This window comes from Centruroides sculpturatus, unplaced genomic scaffold (genome assembly GCF_000671375.1).
Source record: "Centruroides sculpturatus isolate CEXI.00-Female unplaced genomic scaffold, Cexi_2.0 scaffold116, whole genome shotgun sequence".
NCBI classification, from domain to species: Eukaryota; Metazoa; Arthropoda; class Arachnida; order Scorpiones; family Buthidae; genus Centruroides; species Centruroides sculpturatus.
Window position 1 is genome coordinate 430,033 of NW_019384401.1, and position 19,725 is coordinate 449,757.

The following is a 19,725-nucleotide window of genomic DNA, read 5'->3' on the forward strand; positions in this document are numbered from 1 at the left end:
GAGAGCAAGCTACATATAGTTGACCGTGAGAGAAGCAGGAGTCTTTGAGGTTGATGCCGCAATGTTTTAAAGTGTGTCCTTGCGCTTTGTTAATTGTAAAACTATAGGCTAATTTGATTGGAAATTGCAGTCTTTTAAATTGGAATGGCAGTTCAGTAGAGATCAGTGGTATTCTGGGGATAAATACTGTGTGTCCTTTGTCCTTTCCAGTCATAAGTTCGGCTTTGATGATGTTATTCGATAGCTGTTTGACGATCATCCTTGTTCCATTACATAGTTTTGGTGAGTTCAGATTTCTGAGTAGTATGATCAGAGATCCAATTTTCAGTCGAAGGCAGTGTAATGGCATTCCTGGTACTTGCAAACAGTTTAGAAATTCCGTAGGGAAGTTGACACTTTCTTCGACATTTACCATCATGTTGATCGATTTGTATATTCTCTCCTCACCAGGAATTTTCTTTGAATATTAAACTTGATATTGTCGACAATATTATTTTTATCAATAGTTGCCAAAATTGCCCTTTGAAATAGCCACTCCAGATTGGTATAGTTGTGAACAATGTTTGGATAAATTTGGTCGAGGGGTTCGTTTTCAGTAGTGGCTATGTTGCAAAAATCACTGTTGAGTTCAATGAGGCCGGTCGTCTGGTCAGTGGGATATGTGCCTTTGCCTATTTGTAAAAGTTTTTGAGCAAAATGTGCTGTTGTTTCGTCTTTTGAGAGTTCAATTCTCATATTTTTTGTTAGTCACAGTATTTGTATGTGTGACCAGAGATGTGATTTTTTTTAAGCATGCATTGATCTCATATGCTGGTGTTGAATTTCGGATAACTGGAAGTGTTTGTCAAAAATTTCGAACATTCTAAACGTTTCTAATAATGGAATTTTCACTTCTTTTTCAGTTCTTCCCTTCATCACTGATAAGAAACTGATGTTCGAACCCACGACGGATCTTTCTTTATATACTCCCACCAATGGGTAGTCCCACCCATAAAAAAAAGGCTTTGAATGGTCCACAATGTTTGAGAACATTCCACAACATTCAAGAGTGTTCTGGAATATTCCACAATGATCTGGGATGTTCCCGAACGTTGCAGAACATCCCAGAACATTCTGGAATGTTGTGGAATGCTCTCGAATGTTCTGGACTGTTCTAGAAATTTCTAGAGGGTGAAACTTCCAGCCCTTATATCTTCAACAGCATGCCTTTCAGGTAAAAACGGGAACCTTCTTCATGGATGGGGGATAGAGGGCTACCACACCATATAACTCCCTTGATCATACCAGGACTCATTTTTGAGTTTTAGCAGCACACACATTGTACTCTTACCTTTATATTATATATTGATTAAAGTATGTAATGCCAAAAGATGGTGTTTTTTCTATTGGTTGTCAAATTTGATGTATTGAAGGATGATGTGGTGGTTTTTCTTTTAAGATTATTTCCTGGAATTTTCTATTTAAAAGGAGTGGTCTTTTTTGGAATTAATCTCTAACCAACTTCAATATGCACATAACCTCAAACCAGGTTCTTGAACCTTTGCTAGATAATGATTGATTTTTTCTCTTATTCCTTAGTTATTATTTTTTTATAAGTCAAATCTCAGTTTTAAACAATGCACTTTTCAAACAATTCAGTTCACAAACAGAATTTCAAACTCATAATTGTACTAGTTGCCATACAATAACTTGGTTGCTGAGCAAGTTACTTGGCAAGAGCTTGTTCACAGCTTAGAGAGACACAGATGGTCAACTCCCTATACTTCCTACATTAAAGAAAATGAACTGCCACACCAATCAATGACAGGACTACTGATTCAGAAGTTAGTGATAGTGAGATTGCCTTGTGTCATTAGATGTCACAACATGAATCATCAATGATGTTGCTATTTAATTTATATTTCAATGCACATGCAGAAAAGATGCAACTTCTGTTTTTTAGTGTATGACACAGTTGAATTTAAATCAAATTAATTAATAAAAACCACATTAATTGACATTTATGTAATATAAATGGCTTCCAACAATTCATGTTTACATATGCTTAAGTTAAATTAAATAACAAAAATTTATTAATATAATATTATATTATATTATATATAATATCACATTGCATTTGTAGGCATTTCTATGCATGAAGCACAGCTAAAAAGGTAAAAAGAGGCTTTGTTTGGGGGTTGGGAACTGATTAATTCATTTTATATTCTTTCTTATGGGAAAATTTGTTTTAGGTTTAGAACAAATCAGTTTTCAAACAACTTTTAGGAACAAATTATTGGTGATCAATACAAAACCTTCCTCACTTATTTCTAGCCATTTATACACGAGTAAAAACGTTTTCGGCCTTCTTAATTAATAGGCCTTCTTCAGGTACACTGTGGTCTGTTAGAGCGTTAGTTGGTAGAAGTTTAAACAGTGTCAATGTATGAGAAGTTTAAACAGTGTCAATGTAGAAGTTTAATCGGTGTCAATTTAAAGTTGGGGAATAAAATAAAATTTTATTCCCCAACTTTAGCGATCATCCCATCATGAACTATCTGCACACCTCCCGTTTTTACCAAAAGAAAGAATTTTTTGCCCTCGGTATCGTCTATACCTATCATCAACGATGACATCACTAGTAAGACGATACCTATGTAAGCATTGACACTATTTAAACTTCTACCAACCGACACTCTAACAGACCACAGTGTACCTGAAGAAAGCCTATTAAGAAGGCCGAAAACGTTCGTACTCGTGTATAAACAGCTAGAAATAAGTGAGGAAGGTTTTGTATTGATCATCTTAAAATAGTTCTAGCTACAAATGCATAGAAGAACAAATTATGTTTGAAAACTGAGGTTTGGCTATATTATATTGTAATAAGTAAAATTTTATTTCTATTTACATTGTCAGTTGATTTAAGCTATCAATTTCTTCAATGAACTTAGATTGATAAATTGTAGATTATCATAAATATTAAATACACACAAAAGTTAACACTACATGCTGACCACATATGATTGAAAATCAAAACTGGCTGTTAATGAAGATCAGAATAAAAACCAAAATCAAAACTGGAAATGCAAAGCAAAAGAGATGTTAAAAATATAATATTGGAAATGGAAATGCTACTGATTTGCTGATGTAATTGGTCAGGTAGCCAACTTCTGAATTCTAAATTTAATACTGTGTTATCAGTAGAGAAAATCTCCCTTTTTACATTTGGTACCAGAAATAAGAAAAATATTTAATCCCTGGAAATATACAAAAAACAGAGAATTCACAAAAATATGTATGGACTGTAATTTTATATTTAAAATGTACATAACTAATGGATTATCATTGTTAAAAAAATAATTTTAAAGGGTGCATTATCTATTATTAAATTTAATTCAAAAATGAATGAAATTATTAAAGTTACTCAAGGTTGTAACCTAACCATTTATCTTTAGACCAAACTACTTTGTTAGTATAATAAATAGTTTGCAAAAATATAGCCCAAAATAATCCAGCATTTAATTTTTTTGATTACTTTTATATATTTACATTTTATTCCTCTTAAGTTTGGGAGTTAATTGGCTGTACTCAATCGCTACCTTAAATCTACCTTACTAAATCTTCTCAGTTGGCCTTAGCATGCACTTTGTCTCAATAAAGTGTATGCTTGGAGTAACATAAATTTATTTGTTTATTTACTTTTAAAACATATTCATAGAAGATAAAGCTTAGTGAAATTACTGTGAGAAAATTTGGCTTTTTCTATTTAATGGTATGACTGTGGATTTTTTGTCAAGTTTGATTGATACAAATCACGTTAATATAAAGTGCCAGTTTTTAAGTCCCTTCAACTTTGNGACAATATTTTAACATTATTAATAAAAATTATTAAATTAGACCCAGGGCCTTTAGGTTTTCACAATATGAAAGATCAAATATTACAATACTTCATATTAAGTTTCAAAGATATCATGCATCACATAATCAAAACACTTGTAATACAAATAAGTAGTAATTACCAGGGTCTAATTTGGCACAAGGCAGACAAGGTACTTGCCCGGGGCCCGTAATACGTTCTAAACGTGCCATTGTTTTATTAGTATTGTGAATTACTATATTATTAGTGCCATATTCAAGGGTTAATAATTAAGAATGACATTACCTACTGCTCCGACATCTAACAACATCAATGAGAATTAGATAATGTTTGTATATGCACATTAGATCTGTTTGGTGAAGTTCAGTAATGCCTTGAGATATGAGCACCAATATACAAATTTTTTGAGATACAAGCTGGAGTTCGGCCAATTTTTTGCCTTGTGGTATGAGTGAGTTCAGTTAAGTATCTGCTAGTTGGCGCAACAAGCACAAAACTTTGAGAGTATTTCCACTTCTAGCATACATGTTCACCTCGCTCTGGAAGGATCTCTGTTGGTGTTGTGTTGTGTCGTATTTTTTTTGCCGTTATTTTGCAAAATTCCTTTAGTGATACTATGGATTTGAAGAAAGTAAATATAAAAAGCAGTGGTGAAATGCCAAAAGATATGATTTCACTTGAGGTAAAGCAGGAAATTATAAAAAAACATAAGGAAGGCATATGAGTAATGGATTTGGTGAGACAGTATGAGCATTTTACATTGACGATATGCACAAAATTGAAACAGAAAGCCTCCATAATGGGTATAACAGCAGCCAAGGGAGTAACAATAATATTGAAGCTATTCACTTCAGTCCATAAGAAAATGGAAGATCTTCTGTTTCTGTGGATAATGGGGAAGCAGCTTGCTGGAGACACTTTGACCAAGGCTATCATCTACAAAAAATCACAAACGATGTACTGAGATTTGATACAACAAGAGGGTAGTTCTTTAGCAGAAGAGGAGTTCAAAGTCAGCTGGGCTGGTTCAAAAATTTTAAAGAAAGGACTGACATTTATTCTGTTGTTAGGCATGGTGAGGCGGCCAGTTCAGATGTCAAGGCAACCAAAGATTTTGTCAAAACATTCACAGAGATCATAGAAGCCGAAACATACATGCCCAGCAAGTCTTTAACTGTGACGAAACTNCTGTAATTTTATATTTAAAATGTACATAACTAATGGATTATCATTGTTAAAAAAATAATTTTAAAGGGTGCATTATCTATTATTAAATTTAATTCAAAAATGAATGAAATTATTAAAGTTACTCAAGGTTGTAACCTAACCATTTATCTTTAGACCAAACTACTTTGTTAGTATAATAAATAGTTTGCAAAAATATAGCCCAAAATAATCCAGCATTTAATTTTTTTGATTACTTTTATATATTTACATTTTATTCCTCTTAAGTTTGGGAGTTAATTGGCTGTACTCAATCGCTACCTTAAATCTACCTTACTAAATCTTCTCAGTTGGCCTTAGCATGCACTTTGTCTCAATAAAGTGTATGCTTGGAGTAACATAAATTTATTTGTTTATTTACTTTTAAAACATATTCATAGAAGATAAAGCTTAGTGAAATTACTGTGAGAAAATTTGGCTTTTTCTATTTAATGGTATGACTGTGGATTTTTTGTCAAGTTTGGATGCAAAATATGCCGATAAGCCTTTTAATAATTCAAGCTAAGGCATGCAGTATCTTTGAGATTTTGAAGGTACATGAAGGCAAAAAATTGACAGAATAATTTACAGCAAGCTATGGATGATTTCAATGGTTTAGATGGAGATTCAACCTGCATAATTGGAGAATCATCAGTNAATTTAAATTTTTTTTTTTTTTTTTTGCAATTAATCATTTTAAAATCTTTATGTAAAATTTAGTATTTTAATTTCTCTTGTGAAAAAATTATTATTTTAGGATACGTCTGATGGCATACAAGTAGAAACTTTTGATATTTCTGTAAATGATGATAGAGAAAGATATAATTTGCATCATGATACTGCAGTTGAAGTATGTATCTATTTCTTTCAATTTCCTTTCTCTCTTAACTTTTGTATTAAAAAATTAAATTGTTAAAATAGAAATAATATAATAAAATAAATATAATAAATATTATAAAAAACACACCTTTAACAATCCAGCAAATAAAATTTACTAAATAAAAAATGTTTTTGATTGTTTTAACTGATCTTCTTCAGTTAACTTAACTTAAAATAGAACACTAACACAGAACGTAAATATGAAATGAGATTTGAAATAAATACATATTTTAGTAGAAAAATAAATACATATTTTTTTATAATATTTAGTTATCCAGTATGTACAGTACATTTTATAAGTATATTGACGTGTAAAATTATCAAATGTGACATTGTAACCTGCAGAGAGTTATATATCACAGAATCTGTAATTGCCACACTAAATTGAAATAAAATTATTGCAGAGTAGAGAATCACACCTAAATGCAAAATTTCCAGCAAAGAAATGCTTAACTTCAATGAGGGCTGATAAAATAGTGGCAGAAAACATTCAAACATTGAAGTTAAGCATTTCTTTGCTGGAAATTTTGCATTTAGGTGTGATTCTCTATTCTACATGTACAGTACCAGTTTTCTGGTAAAGTTGTTGTTTATGTTTTAAAATTATTGCACTTTGTGTCTCAACTTTTTTAATTGCCTGGTTTTCTTTGACAATCTACCTAATATGAAAATTGCAGAAAAATTAGTACTAAATTTTTTATTTGCAAATTGATATCTCATGGTCAGGAAATTATGCACCCCAAATTTGGTTATATTGGACTCATTAATTCTTTTTACAAAGAGTTCTCTAAATACCTCCTGTTTAATTATAACCATCCTTTCTTTTTTACAGACACACTCCGGTGACATTATTCAACACTTGGCAGATTATTCACCACTTTATTCAGTTGGTGAATAATTGCCAAGTATTGAATAATGTCACCGTAGTGTGTCTGTAAAAAAGCAAAGTAAACTACAACACGGTTTCATCAGAATCAAATATAACCATCCTGTATAATAAATTTTATTTTGATTCATTGTCTAAAAGAAAACAATATTTTATTTGTTCTGCTGAATGGATGTAGCACTTTCTTGTAGCTTATTCCCTTATCTGTAAACAGTTTGAATAAATAAAATATTCATTCTTTATTCAAACTATCAAATCTCTTAGATTAAATGTAGCTGAAATGATTTAACAATATGTCTGCTTAGTGACCTTGAAGATACAAAGTAACATCAAAGTTTATACCAGTCAATTTCATTTCTGTATATTATTTACTTGGTGGATGTAGGCTGATACATTAATATACTGTCATCTGCCTAATTTGTTTGGATTTTCATACTAAATATGTGTATTTTTATGATAGCTAAAATTAGTTAATGAATACTTAGCATTTTTTAAAGATGAAACTTTCTAAGTAAATGTGGCAAGCAAGAATTTTACTGTTTTATTTAATTAGACAAGTTTTAATTTAATAAGTGTTTACAACTTTTGATACTAATATCAATAAAATGGGAAGTTTCAAAGAATCTTATTAGGTTGGTGCAAAATAATTGTGGTTCTCATTATTTTTAATTTTGAGGCCTATTTTGGGTTAAAATTTTATTTAATTATATTAATGTAATATACCATTTTAAAGCATAAAGCACCTACTATTGATTTATTCTAATGGCTTTGTTTTTATGTTTATTCTTATATACTTTACACTATCAAATTAAAAAATGGAAAAAACACAAATTTGAACAATTTTATTTTATGAGTTCAAAATGGGACGTAAAGCAGTATAAAGACTGCATGCAATATCAACCAAGCATTTGGCCAGAGGACAATCAATGAATGTACAGCTCAGCATTGGTATAAAAAATTTTGTAACAGACAAGAGTCTTGAAGATGAAGAAGGTTGTGGATGTCCTTCTGCAAATTATGGCAACCAATTGAGGGCCTTTATTGAAGCAGAACCCCAAAATAGCTGGAGAGGTTGCAGAACTAAATGTTAACCATTCAATAGTAGTTCAACATTTGTACCAAATAGGAAAATAAAAAAACTTAACAATTGGGTGCCATATGAGTTGAATGAATATCAAAAAATTTCCATTAGGAAATCTGCTCTATGCTTCTTTTATGTAAAAAAAGACCTGGTTCTTGATTGCATTGTGACATGACAAGAAATGTTTCTGTGTGACAGTCGATGGTGTTCTGCAGAGTGGCTGGACTGAGATGAATCACCAAAATACTTACCCAAACCAAAGTTGCACTAAAAGAAGGTTATGATCACTGTTTGATGGTTGGTAAGTGGAATTATCCACTACAACTTCTTGAATCCTGGTGAAACTATCATAGCAAAAAAGTATTGTCAAGAAATCAACATCATGTACCAAAAACTGAAATGTTTACATCCAACATTGGTCTATCAAAAAGAACCAGTTCTTCTCCATGACAATGCTTGACCATGTCTCACAAATGATTCTATAGAAATTGAATAAACTGAGCTGTGACACTCTACCTCACCCGCTTATTCACCAGACCTCTCCAACTGATTATCACTTTTTCAAGCACCTTGACAACTTCTTGCAAAAGAAGGTTTTCAACAATTAAGCAACAGCCCCAAATGCCTTTAAAGAATTTATTTGTTCCAGGACTTCTGAATTCTGTTACTGGAATAAATAAACTTGTTACTAGTTGGAAAAATTGTGTAGCTTCTAATAGTTCTTATTTCAAACCTTAAGGTTCTTATTAATAAACCTTATTTTAAGCTGAGATATACTATTTTGAAATACATATTAATTAATGAAACTTAAACTACATATTCTCTTTTTATAATTCAATAATTGTTATTAAATAATACATTGGTTATCAGTAATTAATTTGAATTTCTAAAAGTGATTGAAATAAAAATAATGTATTAAAGTGAATATTTACCATGTTTTGATAATTCAAGCAGGTTATTATAACATTTAAATTAATGTTATAATAACCTGCTAAAGTTGATGTTGAAAACCACAATTGTTTTGCACTAACTGAATAATATTTAAAGATGCTTTATATAATACTACTAGCTGTTACCCATGGCTTTGCCTGCAGAGATTTTGCAATTTGGTGGAAATAACCCTCCCTCAGTACATCACTAAGATTCTCAATCATTAGTTGTTACTAATTTGGTAAAATTACTGATTTTTTTTTGTTTCAAACTATGGACTGCTAATGCACCTAAATTCAAGTTTCAAATATTATGGAATTCCGAGATACGATAAATCTGAGTTCATTTTTTTCAAAACATAAATGACGTTATCTGAAAATTCCTAAAGTATAAATATTTACTGAAAAATAGAGTTTCAGTTACCCCAGTACAGTCGACCCCCCTATAACATGGGGTTCCTATAGTTCGGATTCCTATATCACAGCGAAAAAATTGCAACAGTATTCGTACAAACATGCTAAAAAAACTCCTATAATTCAGTAAAACGTCATTGCCGACTCATGTCACGACAGGATTGGTCGAATCTAGACCAATAGCGGATATTGCACAAACTGTTGAGTTTAAACGAGCAGCGGACCTACTAAAAACCATTTATTATTTAACGTCCATAAAAATTATATTTATATTAATGATGTTTCCAAAGTTCAGCAAATTTTTTGCAAAAAAATAATTTATCAGTAAGCACGCGAGCGCCATTCGATGACAAGCTCCACGGTGAAAACAAGCTTAATTAAATTAAGCAATGGCGTAGTCAAACGGTGCACACTCAGTAAGTAATCCTACAATTTTTTGTTTATAGCATAGTTTATATGGATTATTCTCAAAAAATTATACATATTTTGGAAATGTTGAGTTGTATTAGTCTAGAATCGATTAATTTTATGGAAGAAATCTTTCAAACAGCTGTAGTCCGTAAACTGCATACATGCCGGGCTGTGATTGGCTGGACTCGTAGAAAATGGATTCATAAAAACTGGAACATATCTACTGTGTTATAGGGGAGTCAACTGTACCTCTTTCTAACCACATCTGTGGTTATTAAAACTGAAATATTAAAAAGAATAAAAATAAATATATAATTGAAACTTTCAATATTTTTTAAATTTTATTTTATTACTATTTTTAATTTTTCTTGTTAAAAAGTAAATACTTAAAATAAAAGTTTTATAATCTCATCTCAAGTGATAGATATTGTAGACCAGCTTTGTATATGTTACCTTAAAAGCCAAATATCATCTTAATATTAATAAATAGATATTTTTGGCCTTGTCTAAACTTTATTCTAGTACAAAGATCAGTAAGGAACCTTAGTTTGTCCCAATAGTTTTACATTGGACTTTTGGACATTTGATAGAAGAAAATGAGAAATTTTCTTCTTGTAAATAGTTTGTCTTAAATGTCTCTAATTGACAGAATTTTCTATTTTTACTCCTTATAAATTTTAAAATTCTGTATTTATCTCAATGTTCATTCATCATAAATATTGTGTTAGGCCTTTGAGGATAGTGGGTTATATCATCAGGTGCAGCAAGTCATTGTGGTCAATTAGATAGTCACTTGCATTTATTAATTAATTAGAGGAGAGTTAGAAAACATTTATTTTATTTATTTTTTGGGTCGATCTAGCAGATGGGGGGATAAAAATTCGGAGGGCAGCAAACGGTGTTGCATATGTTGGGGTAATCTATCCAATTCTAAGTTTCATAGCCATACATTTAAAATTAATCGGTTAATTAACGATTCAATTAGTTTCTATTACATTCTATGGGAAATTTTGACTGTTGGAAACCGTTGTAACAGTCAGTAATGATTCTTTTATTTTATAACAGTCTTTAACGATCATTTTAAATTTATTGCTGCACCTGGTATTTCTTTGGTTTTCGTTCATTTTCTATTGTTATTACACATTTTTCTAAGTATTAGCATTTCAAAATAGGTTTTAAGCAGTTAGGATGGGTTTTTATTAATTTTATTTTTATTTTTATTTTAAGGTTAATTTATAAGGTTTACCCTTAGTTTATTGTTCTTATTCTTTATTTAAATTATTCTGGATTGTGCTGAGTACAAGGTTATACCCGCTTTTTTGTGCTTTCACATCATTGTTTATTCATTTGGTCCACACCTTACCTTCTTGGGTTATTATGTCTCTTTCACAACCCAAACCGCAGGTTGTTTTGGAGCCATTGGAAGACAATATTGAAGGAGGCCATTCATCAACTAGGCCATATCCTGGATCAATGTCCAGAACTTATAAATAACAATACAAAGATGGAGGAAAGGCTACAAATTAGGGAGAATGCATACAGGCTATTATCCTCTTTAAGTTAGACAATCGGAATTATCAGGGAAATGTGCTTCTGCCAGACGAAAAACAACATACCCTCACTGAGATGAACATATTCAGAAGTGATCAAGTACTTGACTAAGCCCATCTTTGCTACCAAAGAGATTAATTGCTTTCTGAACAACAAATTCAACATCAAAGGGCTTGGTGGATTACATGCTCTCATTCTGTACCTGAAGCAACAGGAGGGAGGTACTCAGGTTAACATGGGAGAAGTAGCTTCTGAGTTGAGAAGGAAAACAGAGCCTCAGTGTATAAAGATTAAATCAGTGAAAGAAGTTAAAGGGGACAGAATTTGTGTCAGAATGGGCAGCAAAGCAGAGAGCAAAGCCCTTAACAAGGCAGTTGAGCCATACCCTCCATCAATTGAAAAGTCACCCATAAGGTCTCTGAAGGGAGGAGACCAAGAATAATTCTACTTAACATCCCAAATGCAGTTGCTGAGGAGGATATTATTGACTATATTTATGACCAAAATGACATATGGAGCGACATAAAAAAAGAAGATATGGAATCCTCCTGTCATATTAGCACAATCTTAAGTAGAGGAAGAGTAATTGAAAATTGCAGACATATAATCCTTTCAGTTCCATCCCGGATCAGAGACACTATAATCAAAGAAAAACATCTCTTCCTCTCCTGGACTACCATAAAGGTGAATGATTATGTCCATGTAATTAGATGTTATAGATGCTGTGGGTTCAACCACAAAGCAGCAGACTGCACAGATGAGCAGCACTGCAGCAATTGCAGCAAGAGTCACAAGTTCAAAGAATGCAGCATATGGAACCAACCATCTTGTGCACTAATAGTAAATCGGCTAATAAACAGCTTCCGAGAAGCAAAAAACTCCAACAAATCTCAATGCTTTTGACTCTAATTGCCCCATCAGCAAACATATTAAAGCAGCCACAATAAAACAGACAAACTATGGACTCTACAGCCCCTTTGTTCCCTTCCACACTGGCTCCACATTCGGTTAGCACATTCAAATCCAACAATGGCAATAATTCTGGTCAACCTCACTGGCCTATGGCCACAAATTCAGCTTTCAGTCATCAGGACCAAACCACCAACTTAAAGCATACATCCAACAACAATCTTAATGTACTGTACTCCAAATCAGCTTACAGAACTGCAAGGCTGCTAACTCCCAGTTACTTCAGGATATCCTGGTTAACAACACAGATATTATAACAGTCCAAGAATCCTACTGGCTGAATGGGAAAATTGCTTTGCTAGGCTGGTGCAAATCCCTTCATCTAAATAGAAATAACACGGTTACTTTGGGAATTGTGGTTGCTAATCAGACCATAGACTCTCAAATGCATCAGAATCTGTGCAGTGATAATCATGTTAGGTGTATTAAGTTCACGGGTTGGATGTCACGCCAACTTATGTCAATCAAAACTTCTTCTTCCAAGAACGTCAGTCTATGAGGCGTTAAATATACTTGAAATTATTTTAATTTACGAGCGCTTTTGACGTAAATAAGCACGTCGTCTTCAGGTAAAATTCAAATTTAATTTTACCTGAAGACGACGTGCTTATTTACGTCGAAAGCGCTCGTAAATTAAAATAATTTCAAGTATATTTAACGCCTCATAGACTGACGTTCTTGGAAGAAGAAGTTTTGAGTGATAATCATACCACCATCCAGGTCAATAGCCAGAACTTTAAGTGGTACTGTACAGTACATTGTCTCAGTTTACATATTTCCTTCAGAAGACATGATGCCTCATTTTCACAATGTAGGATCCACTATTAGGACAATTTCTCAACATCCCATCCGAATTGCAGGGGACTTTAATGCAAAGTCCCCATTGTGGCATCCCCTTGGGAGCAGCCCAGGAGCACTTCCCTCCAGAAATTCATAGAGGAATTCAATCTCACCTTGCTAAATACCAGTACTCTCTCTACGTTCTCCACAGAGCAGGGGAGAGCTGGATTGACCTGTGTCTGGAGAACAATGTTATGAACAAAATAGTTACAAAGTGCCAAACTGAAGACACAACCACTGCAAGTGACCACAATTATATTCGGATAAAGATTTCTAACCAACTTCAGCCTTACACCAAGACATTCATATCTCATACCAACTGAGATCTTTATGAGGAAATGGTGAAAGAATATTGGAATCCTACAGACACCATCAATATCTACTCTACTACTAAGATAGATCAGTGGGTTGAAAAGCTACAGCTACTCCTCCTCCACTACTACTAGAACCCACAAAACCCAGGTACCATGGTAGAACTCCCAACTACAAAACACCAGGCAAAAGATCAGAAAAGCAAAACGGACCTTTAGGAGAGAGAGGGACCCAGACAGAAAGGAATTCCTTAGGCGTGATTACTGTAACTTCTACAGAGAATACAAGAATCAATTTAACAAGGTGAGGTCAGACTCATGGAGGAATTACTACTCCACCACAGAGAACAGAAACCCAAGGTCTACCCCAGGCATGGCCAGCATACGGCCCACGGGCCGGATCCGGCCCGTGTAATGAGTTTATGTGGCCTGCAATCAATCTTTCAATATTAGCTACTGAAGTTCGAATAGTTTGATGAAAAATTCTGACGCCTAAAAAAAAAAAGGTCAACAACTCACTGTGCACAATGGAGTTAACCCTCTATTACAAGTCTCTTAATACAGCATAGAATGTTGATAAAGCATGATAATGTGAAAAATGTATCTTTAATCTCTATGTACAATTTAGTCTCTATAGGGTGACACCACAATGAGATCTCGCACCACCTCAAAATTTTCCTAGGGTGGCCTCTGGTTCAGCCCGTGGAAAAAGTTTTCTTTCCAATTCAGCCTGGGGGCAAAAACTGTTGGCCACCCCTGGTCTACTCCCTATTACATCAGTTTTAATAAAACTAAAAGGACTTCAGTCATGAACTCAATCAGGTAGGGAGATGGTACATTTACTGACAATATAGATGATACATATCAACACATCATAAATGAATTATTTTCAGATGACAGATCTACACAGATGAGTGAGGGAGGAGGAGACCACACAGGAGCTAGTAGCATTAACAACACTACTGTGGAGAAAAGCTTCTCCACAAAAGAAATCGCAAACATATTCAAGAACATCAACTAAGAAAGCACCTGGCCCAGATGGAATTACCAGAAACATCGTGAAGCATGCTTTCACAGCTATTTCTTCCACCTTTGTTGTCTCGTACAACAAATGTTTGGAGTTAGGGTATTTTCCAAAGGTGTGGAAAAAAGCTTGAACTAAATTAATTCCGAAAAATAAGAACAAGGCACCTGAATTTCACCAAGATTTTCAGTCTATCTCCCTCCTAACCATACTGGATCAAGGGGCACACTGGAGGCCAGTGGAACAACAGGGCCGATCTACTGGCCAAAAAAGCCATCAGCAACATCACCACCACCTTCTGGCTCCTTCGGTTACATCCCAGCTAGCTGGGTACTTGGGTACCTCAATTATATCACAGGCATATGGCAACAACGATGGGACACTGAAGTCATTGGGAGACTCGCACATGAGTTTATCACAAACCTCTCCAACAGAGAACATATGAGACATCTGACACCAAATCACTGACTATCGCAACTTATGACTGGCCATGGAAACATGGCAGCATACCTCCACTGCTTCTTCAGAAAGGGAAATGGGGAATGTGACTGTGGCACAGGAGAACGAGAGGACTCACACCATATCATCTACTTCTGCCGAAATACTACAACAGGAGGAAACTGAAGGAAGAAATTTACAAGACTGGAGTCAACTGGCTATGTAAGCTTCTTGATTTAGTTAGCAAAAGGAACAACTATGAAGCATTGGTCAACTTCGTGAATGGTATGAACATTGTTACGCATCATGTCCTAGCTGCCAGTTGAGGAGGACGTCACTCACATTAGAACAGTGCCATCTGTATCCTCTTCAAAGTGCTATAAATGTGAAGCAGGTATTTTCTTATTGACTCTCAGTTGTGCTTCGGCATAAGGCTACTCGGCCACCTTTTGTTATTCACAGTTTTGTAATACCTGCAAATCTCAGTGTTAGTGCACACACTGCCATCTCTGTAAATTGTAAATTCCTGTTCTTTGTGCCTCACTGTTTTGTCACATGTGCCCTCTGAAGTCTGGAGGAAGCATTGTACCACTTTTTATGTTTTCAACAATCTGGTGTTATGTTTTTGCATCAGCTCTGCATTGTTACCCTCTGGAGCCAAGGGGGCATTTTCTTTGTTACCCCATCCTTCCCATCAGGTTGGGGACTCCATTCCCACAATTTCATTGTAGGAAACTCAAAGCCAACAGCTGTCCTAGAGTTTTCCCTCGCCTCAAAGTGCTGAGGCGTGTTTTCTATTTACTCATTGTATGTATTGTACTTTTATTGTAATTCTGGTATTCCATTCTCCCCACAGGTAAGTAGAAAAGTATATTGTCACTCATGTCCTCTGTGTCTGGAAGAAGCCTTGTATTTGTTGCTCATTTTCCAGACATCTGGTGCACTGTATATATATATACACTGGGGTAACAATTAGGAACATGTGTCAGTTCCTAATTGTTACCCCTGGAGCCAAGGGGCATTCTCTTTGTTTTTCCATCCTCCACACCAAGTAGGAGGGGCTATACATACATGGCCTTGGGGAAATTGCAAAGCCAAAGGCTGTTAAAATTTTCCCCTGCCTCAAAGTGTTGAGGCTTGTTTACTGTTTTCATCTGTATTGTATTTTATTGTAATTCTGTTGTAACTCTGGTTGTTTAAATAAATGGGACCTGGTGGCTGCTCTGGATCTCATGTTTTCACACTTTCCTATCATTCTTTTCTTTCCTTCACCCTTCTCTCTTCAGCTAAACTCTTCATTCTTCCTTTTCAAAGGCTATGCCTTAGGGTTAGGCCTTCTCTCCTTTGAAAGAATGTAGAATGTTAGGCCTTTGAGGACATTTAAATATGATATTAATTTTAAGTCCTTTTCAACTACCCATTCCCTTCCTCCCTGTCACATTTTGCCACCAATTTTTAGACACCCCACATGCTGATGTCAGACTTGATCTACCATTCCATAATAATAAAATCAAGCATTTCTCAAAATAGATCTACAGTAAATTAATTTAGTCACATTTCCTATCTAGGCAAGATTAATTATAAATATTACTAATATAAAAGCCATCATATACAAAGTAATAATCTAACAAGCCTGTTATTTAGAAAGTGTTATCACTTATCTAAGTAATGTACAGTACATATAATTCATCTTTGTTTAATCAACATGGAATTAAGAAATGGTTTTGTCAAGGGCTGCAGAAACAACATCACAATGTCAATCATCAAAACAATATTAAGGTGTCTATTACTAAAGGAAGACAGCAAGGAAATCTTTTAAAAGACTGTTTACTGTGTATAAAGAAATTTTATAAAGAAAGATTTTAATATTATTTTAATATAAAGGCCTAAATCTGACTTTGTGTGCATAAGTGAAATCTCAATAACTCTTACTTTTTTGTCTACTCCAGGTGAAATTTTGTTTTGTTGCTCTTTATGTTACAACAGATAATATTTCTACAAATTAAGTAGTATATACTAACAACTCTTTTTGAATTTCTTGAAATCTCCACTCTTCTCAATTCTTTAATCACTACTTTCTCATAAAAAGTATTATGTCATGCTTGACGGGGTAATTTCTACTAGTTCAATAAAAAGACAATATTTACTGATTTACCACAGAAGGGTCTGATGATATTGTAACCAATTGTATATTGTAAATTGTAAATCCTAGACTAAAATCAATTTGTTCTATACTAATATATCTTTCAATGGTATCTTTATCTGTAATTTATATCTGTAAAGGTTAAATTGTTGCAATTATTTTTACATATTAAAAGTTCTACTAGAGCTCTTTAATAGAGAATTGCTTGGTACAATGTTTCTGCAATTTAAATAAGAATTTGCTTATTTAAATTATATGATACTTCTGCATATTGATTTTGGTAAAAAAATTATTTTAAGTAGGAAAATTTTTGAGAATCTTAAGGACATCGTCATTCTACTAACACCCCATCTGCATTGAAAAGGAGGGATATATAAAAATTTTGTGATAGTTCACGACAGGGATGGGGTCATCCTGTCGTGAACTATCACAAAATTTTTATATATCCCGCCTTTTCAGTGCAGATGTCATATTTGAATGAGCCCTTTATCATCATCTCATCATAATCTGCTTTGTTCCATTTTTTTTTTACTAGATGTTCTCAAACATTTTCAGTTTTAACAAATTAAAAATTTTTGTATATTAAAATAATTTCTGATTTCAAAACTAGTGCATATTAGTTTTTGTACTTTAAGCTAATTTTCTCAAGATTTTATATTTATAACTCATTTGTTTTTTGAAATTGTCAAAATAATTTTTGATAACTTTATAACTCTTATATAGCTTACAGATGACATAGGTAGGACTTCCAGAAATAGCAATATGATTACTAGTGCAACACAAACAAGTGATACTGATTGTCAGAGAGATGTTCATCATTCAGAACCAGAATGTTCTTCTGGATCATCCATGTTATCATTGTCTTCCATTTATCAAGGAGAATGGCCTATTGATGGTAATGATAGAGGTAATGATATAAAAAGTTTTCAATTAATTTTTTTTAAATTTAAAAGATTCAAAATCTTTCTTCATATAGTTGGTTCAATTTATTACTTTAAATTCTTTGGGTGATTTTAGCCATCTAAGAACATAGTAATAAAAAACATAAAATTTTATATTTTTTAAGATAATTCTTTAGAATCTGATAAAAAGTAAAATAATAATAGACCTCCTTATTGACTATACACTTTCAGAAATTTATTATTTTCAGCTTCTAATTTTAGCTAGAATATAATATATATATAAAAAAAAAAACCATAGAAATGCAAAAAAGCTAGAAGAAATTAGGAAATTATAAAGAGAAACTTAAAAAACTTACCTAGGAGAAAAGTGAACATACATAGAAAACATTCTAAAATCTGCTGAAAAGGAAAGAAGAGAGAAAAGAACAAAGAAATTAAAAAATAAATAAATAAACTATTCAAGCTGTTTACTTCAAGAACAAGATAAACTAGAATTAGAGAAAACAATCTTCTAATGGAAACAAAAACAAGTTGTTAGACAGATGGAGGGAGTATTTTTACCACCAAATAAACCATACTCCTTCACAAGCAAGAACCTATACTTGGATAACCTGTACATTGAAAAAAGTAGAATAGTACATAGTGTTTAAAAATATAGTAGTCCTCAGGAACTGACAGAATTCCAGCAGAACTCTTAAAGTATGTTGTAAATATGTCTCTTATATAGTAATACTTTAAGAGTTCTGTTGGTATTCTGTAAATTATAGGAGAAGATATACATGCTGATTCAAATTTTTGGGAGGAGGAGTAAATATTAGATGAGTGGACTGAGGCAATTATATGCCCCATATATAAGAAGGAAGATGCATCTAAATGTTCCAACTACAGAGGATGCTAGTCATGTTATAAAGAGTCTTGCCTAAAATCTTATTGAAACAACTACCACCTATTGCATATGATATAAATTTGCATTCTTTATTAATTTTTAAAAATTCTGTGAATTTAATTAATTTAATGATTATAAACTTTAATGATTTTCAAATTATTTGTTTATTTTGAAGTTAATTAGTAATTCCAAAAGGATATGCAATGACTGTTTCCCTAAATAGCATTTAGATTTATAATAAAAATACAAAATGTGACAAAACAAGACATACTAAACATATAACATACCTATATATTAAAATGTTTTTCTATCATAAAAAAAAAATTATATATACTCATATATTGAACTAGCAGCACTGATGAATCTTCAGAAAAATTTTGTTATGAATAATCTACGAGGGTTGTCCCAAAAGTAATGCACAGTTGGCTCTAACTCAAAAAATATTTATTGAAGATACAAGTGATTACAGGCTTTCAAAATAATCCCCTCCCTTATCAATGCATGCTTGCCAGTGGTGCGGAATAGAGATTGCAATCCAGCAGTGTTTCTAATCCAGCTGGATTTTTGCTGGACCAACATCATTCCAGCTGGATCCAGCGCGGATCCTGCTGGAATGACGCGCGGATTTTTTTTGGTGCAATAAAGTGTTATCTATCTATCTATCTATCCAAAATTTATGGGTTTTTTTAAAGAAATAAAACATTTTTTTTAAATACTTAAGAAACTTTTATTATTTAGACTGGTCACTATAAATCAGTAAAACTTCTTACACATTTAGGTAGTAAACTTAACTTTGGTTCGGTTTAACACTTGAGATAGAGATAATTAACTTTCAATGTTTAGTTAGATTATAATTATAATGTAATCTTTAAGTTAAATAATAGCAAAGGTAATTCTACTAATTAATTTATATTAATATATTATATTATAATAATGTAAGGACGGATAATCAGTGGCTAAGTGGCTATCAGTCTTACCAGTTTTCTTATATAGGCTCTACAT

General features: G+C 32.9%; 1 protein-coding gene across 1 annotated transcript in view; it reads left to right on the forward strand.

Moving 5' to 3' along the window:
- Positions 1 to 19,725, forward strand: part of LOC111618652 (adenomatous polyposis coli protein-like) — a 137,569-nt gene that overhangs the window by 42,267 nt on the left and 75,577 nt on the right. The window contains exons 3-4 of the mRNA XM_023360208.1: positions 5,817 to 5,909; positions 17,659 to 17,842. Of these exons, the coding sequence (XP_023215976.1) occupies positions 5,817 to 5,909; positions 17,659 to 17,842 (277 nt within the window). The remainder of the gene's footprint in view (positions 1 to 5,816; positions 5,910 to 17,658; positions 17,843 to 19,725) is intronic.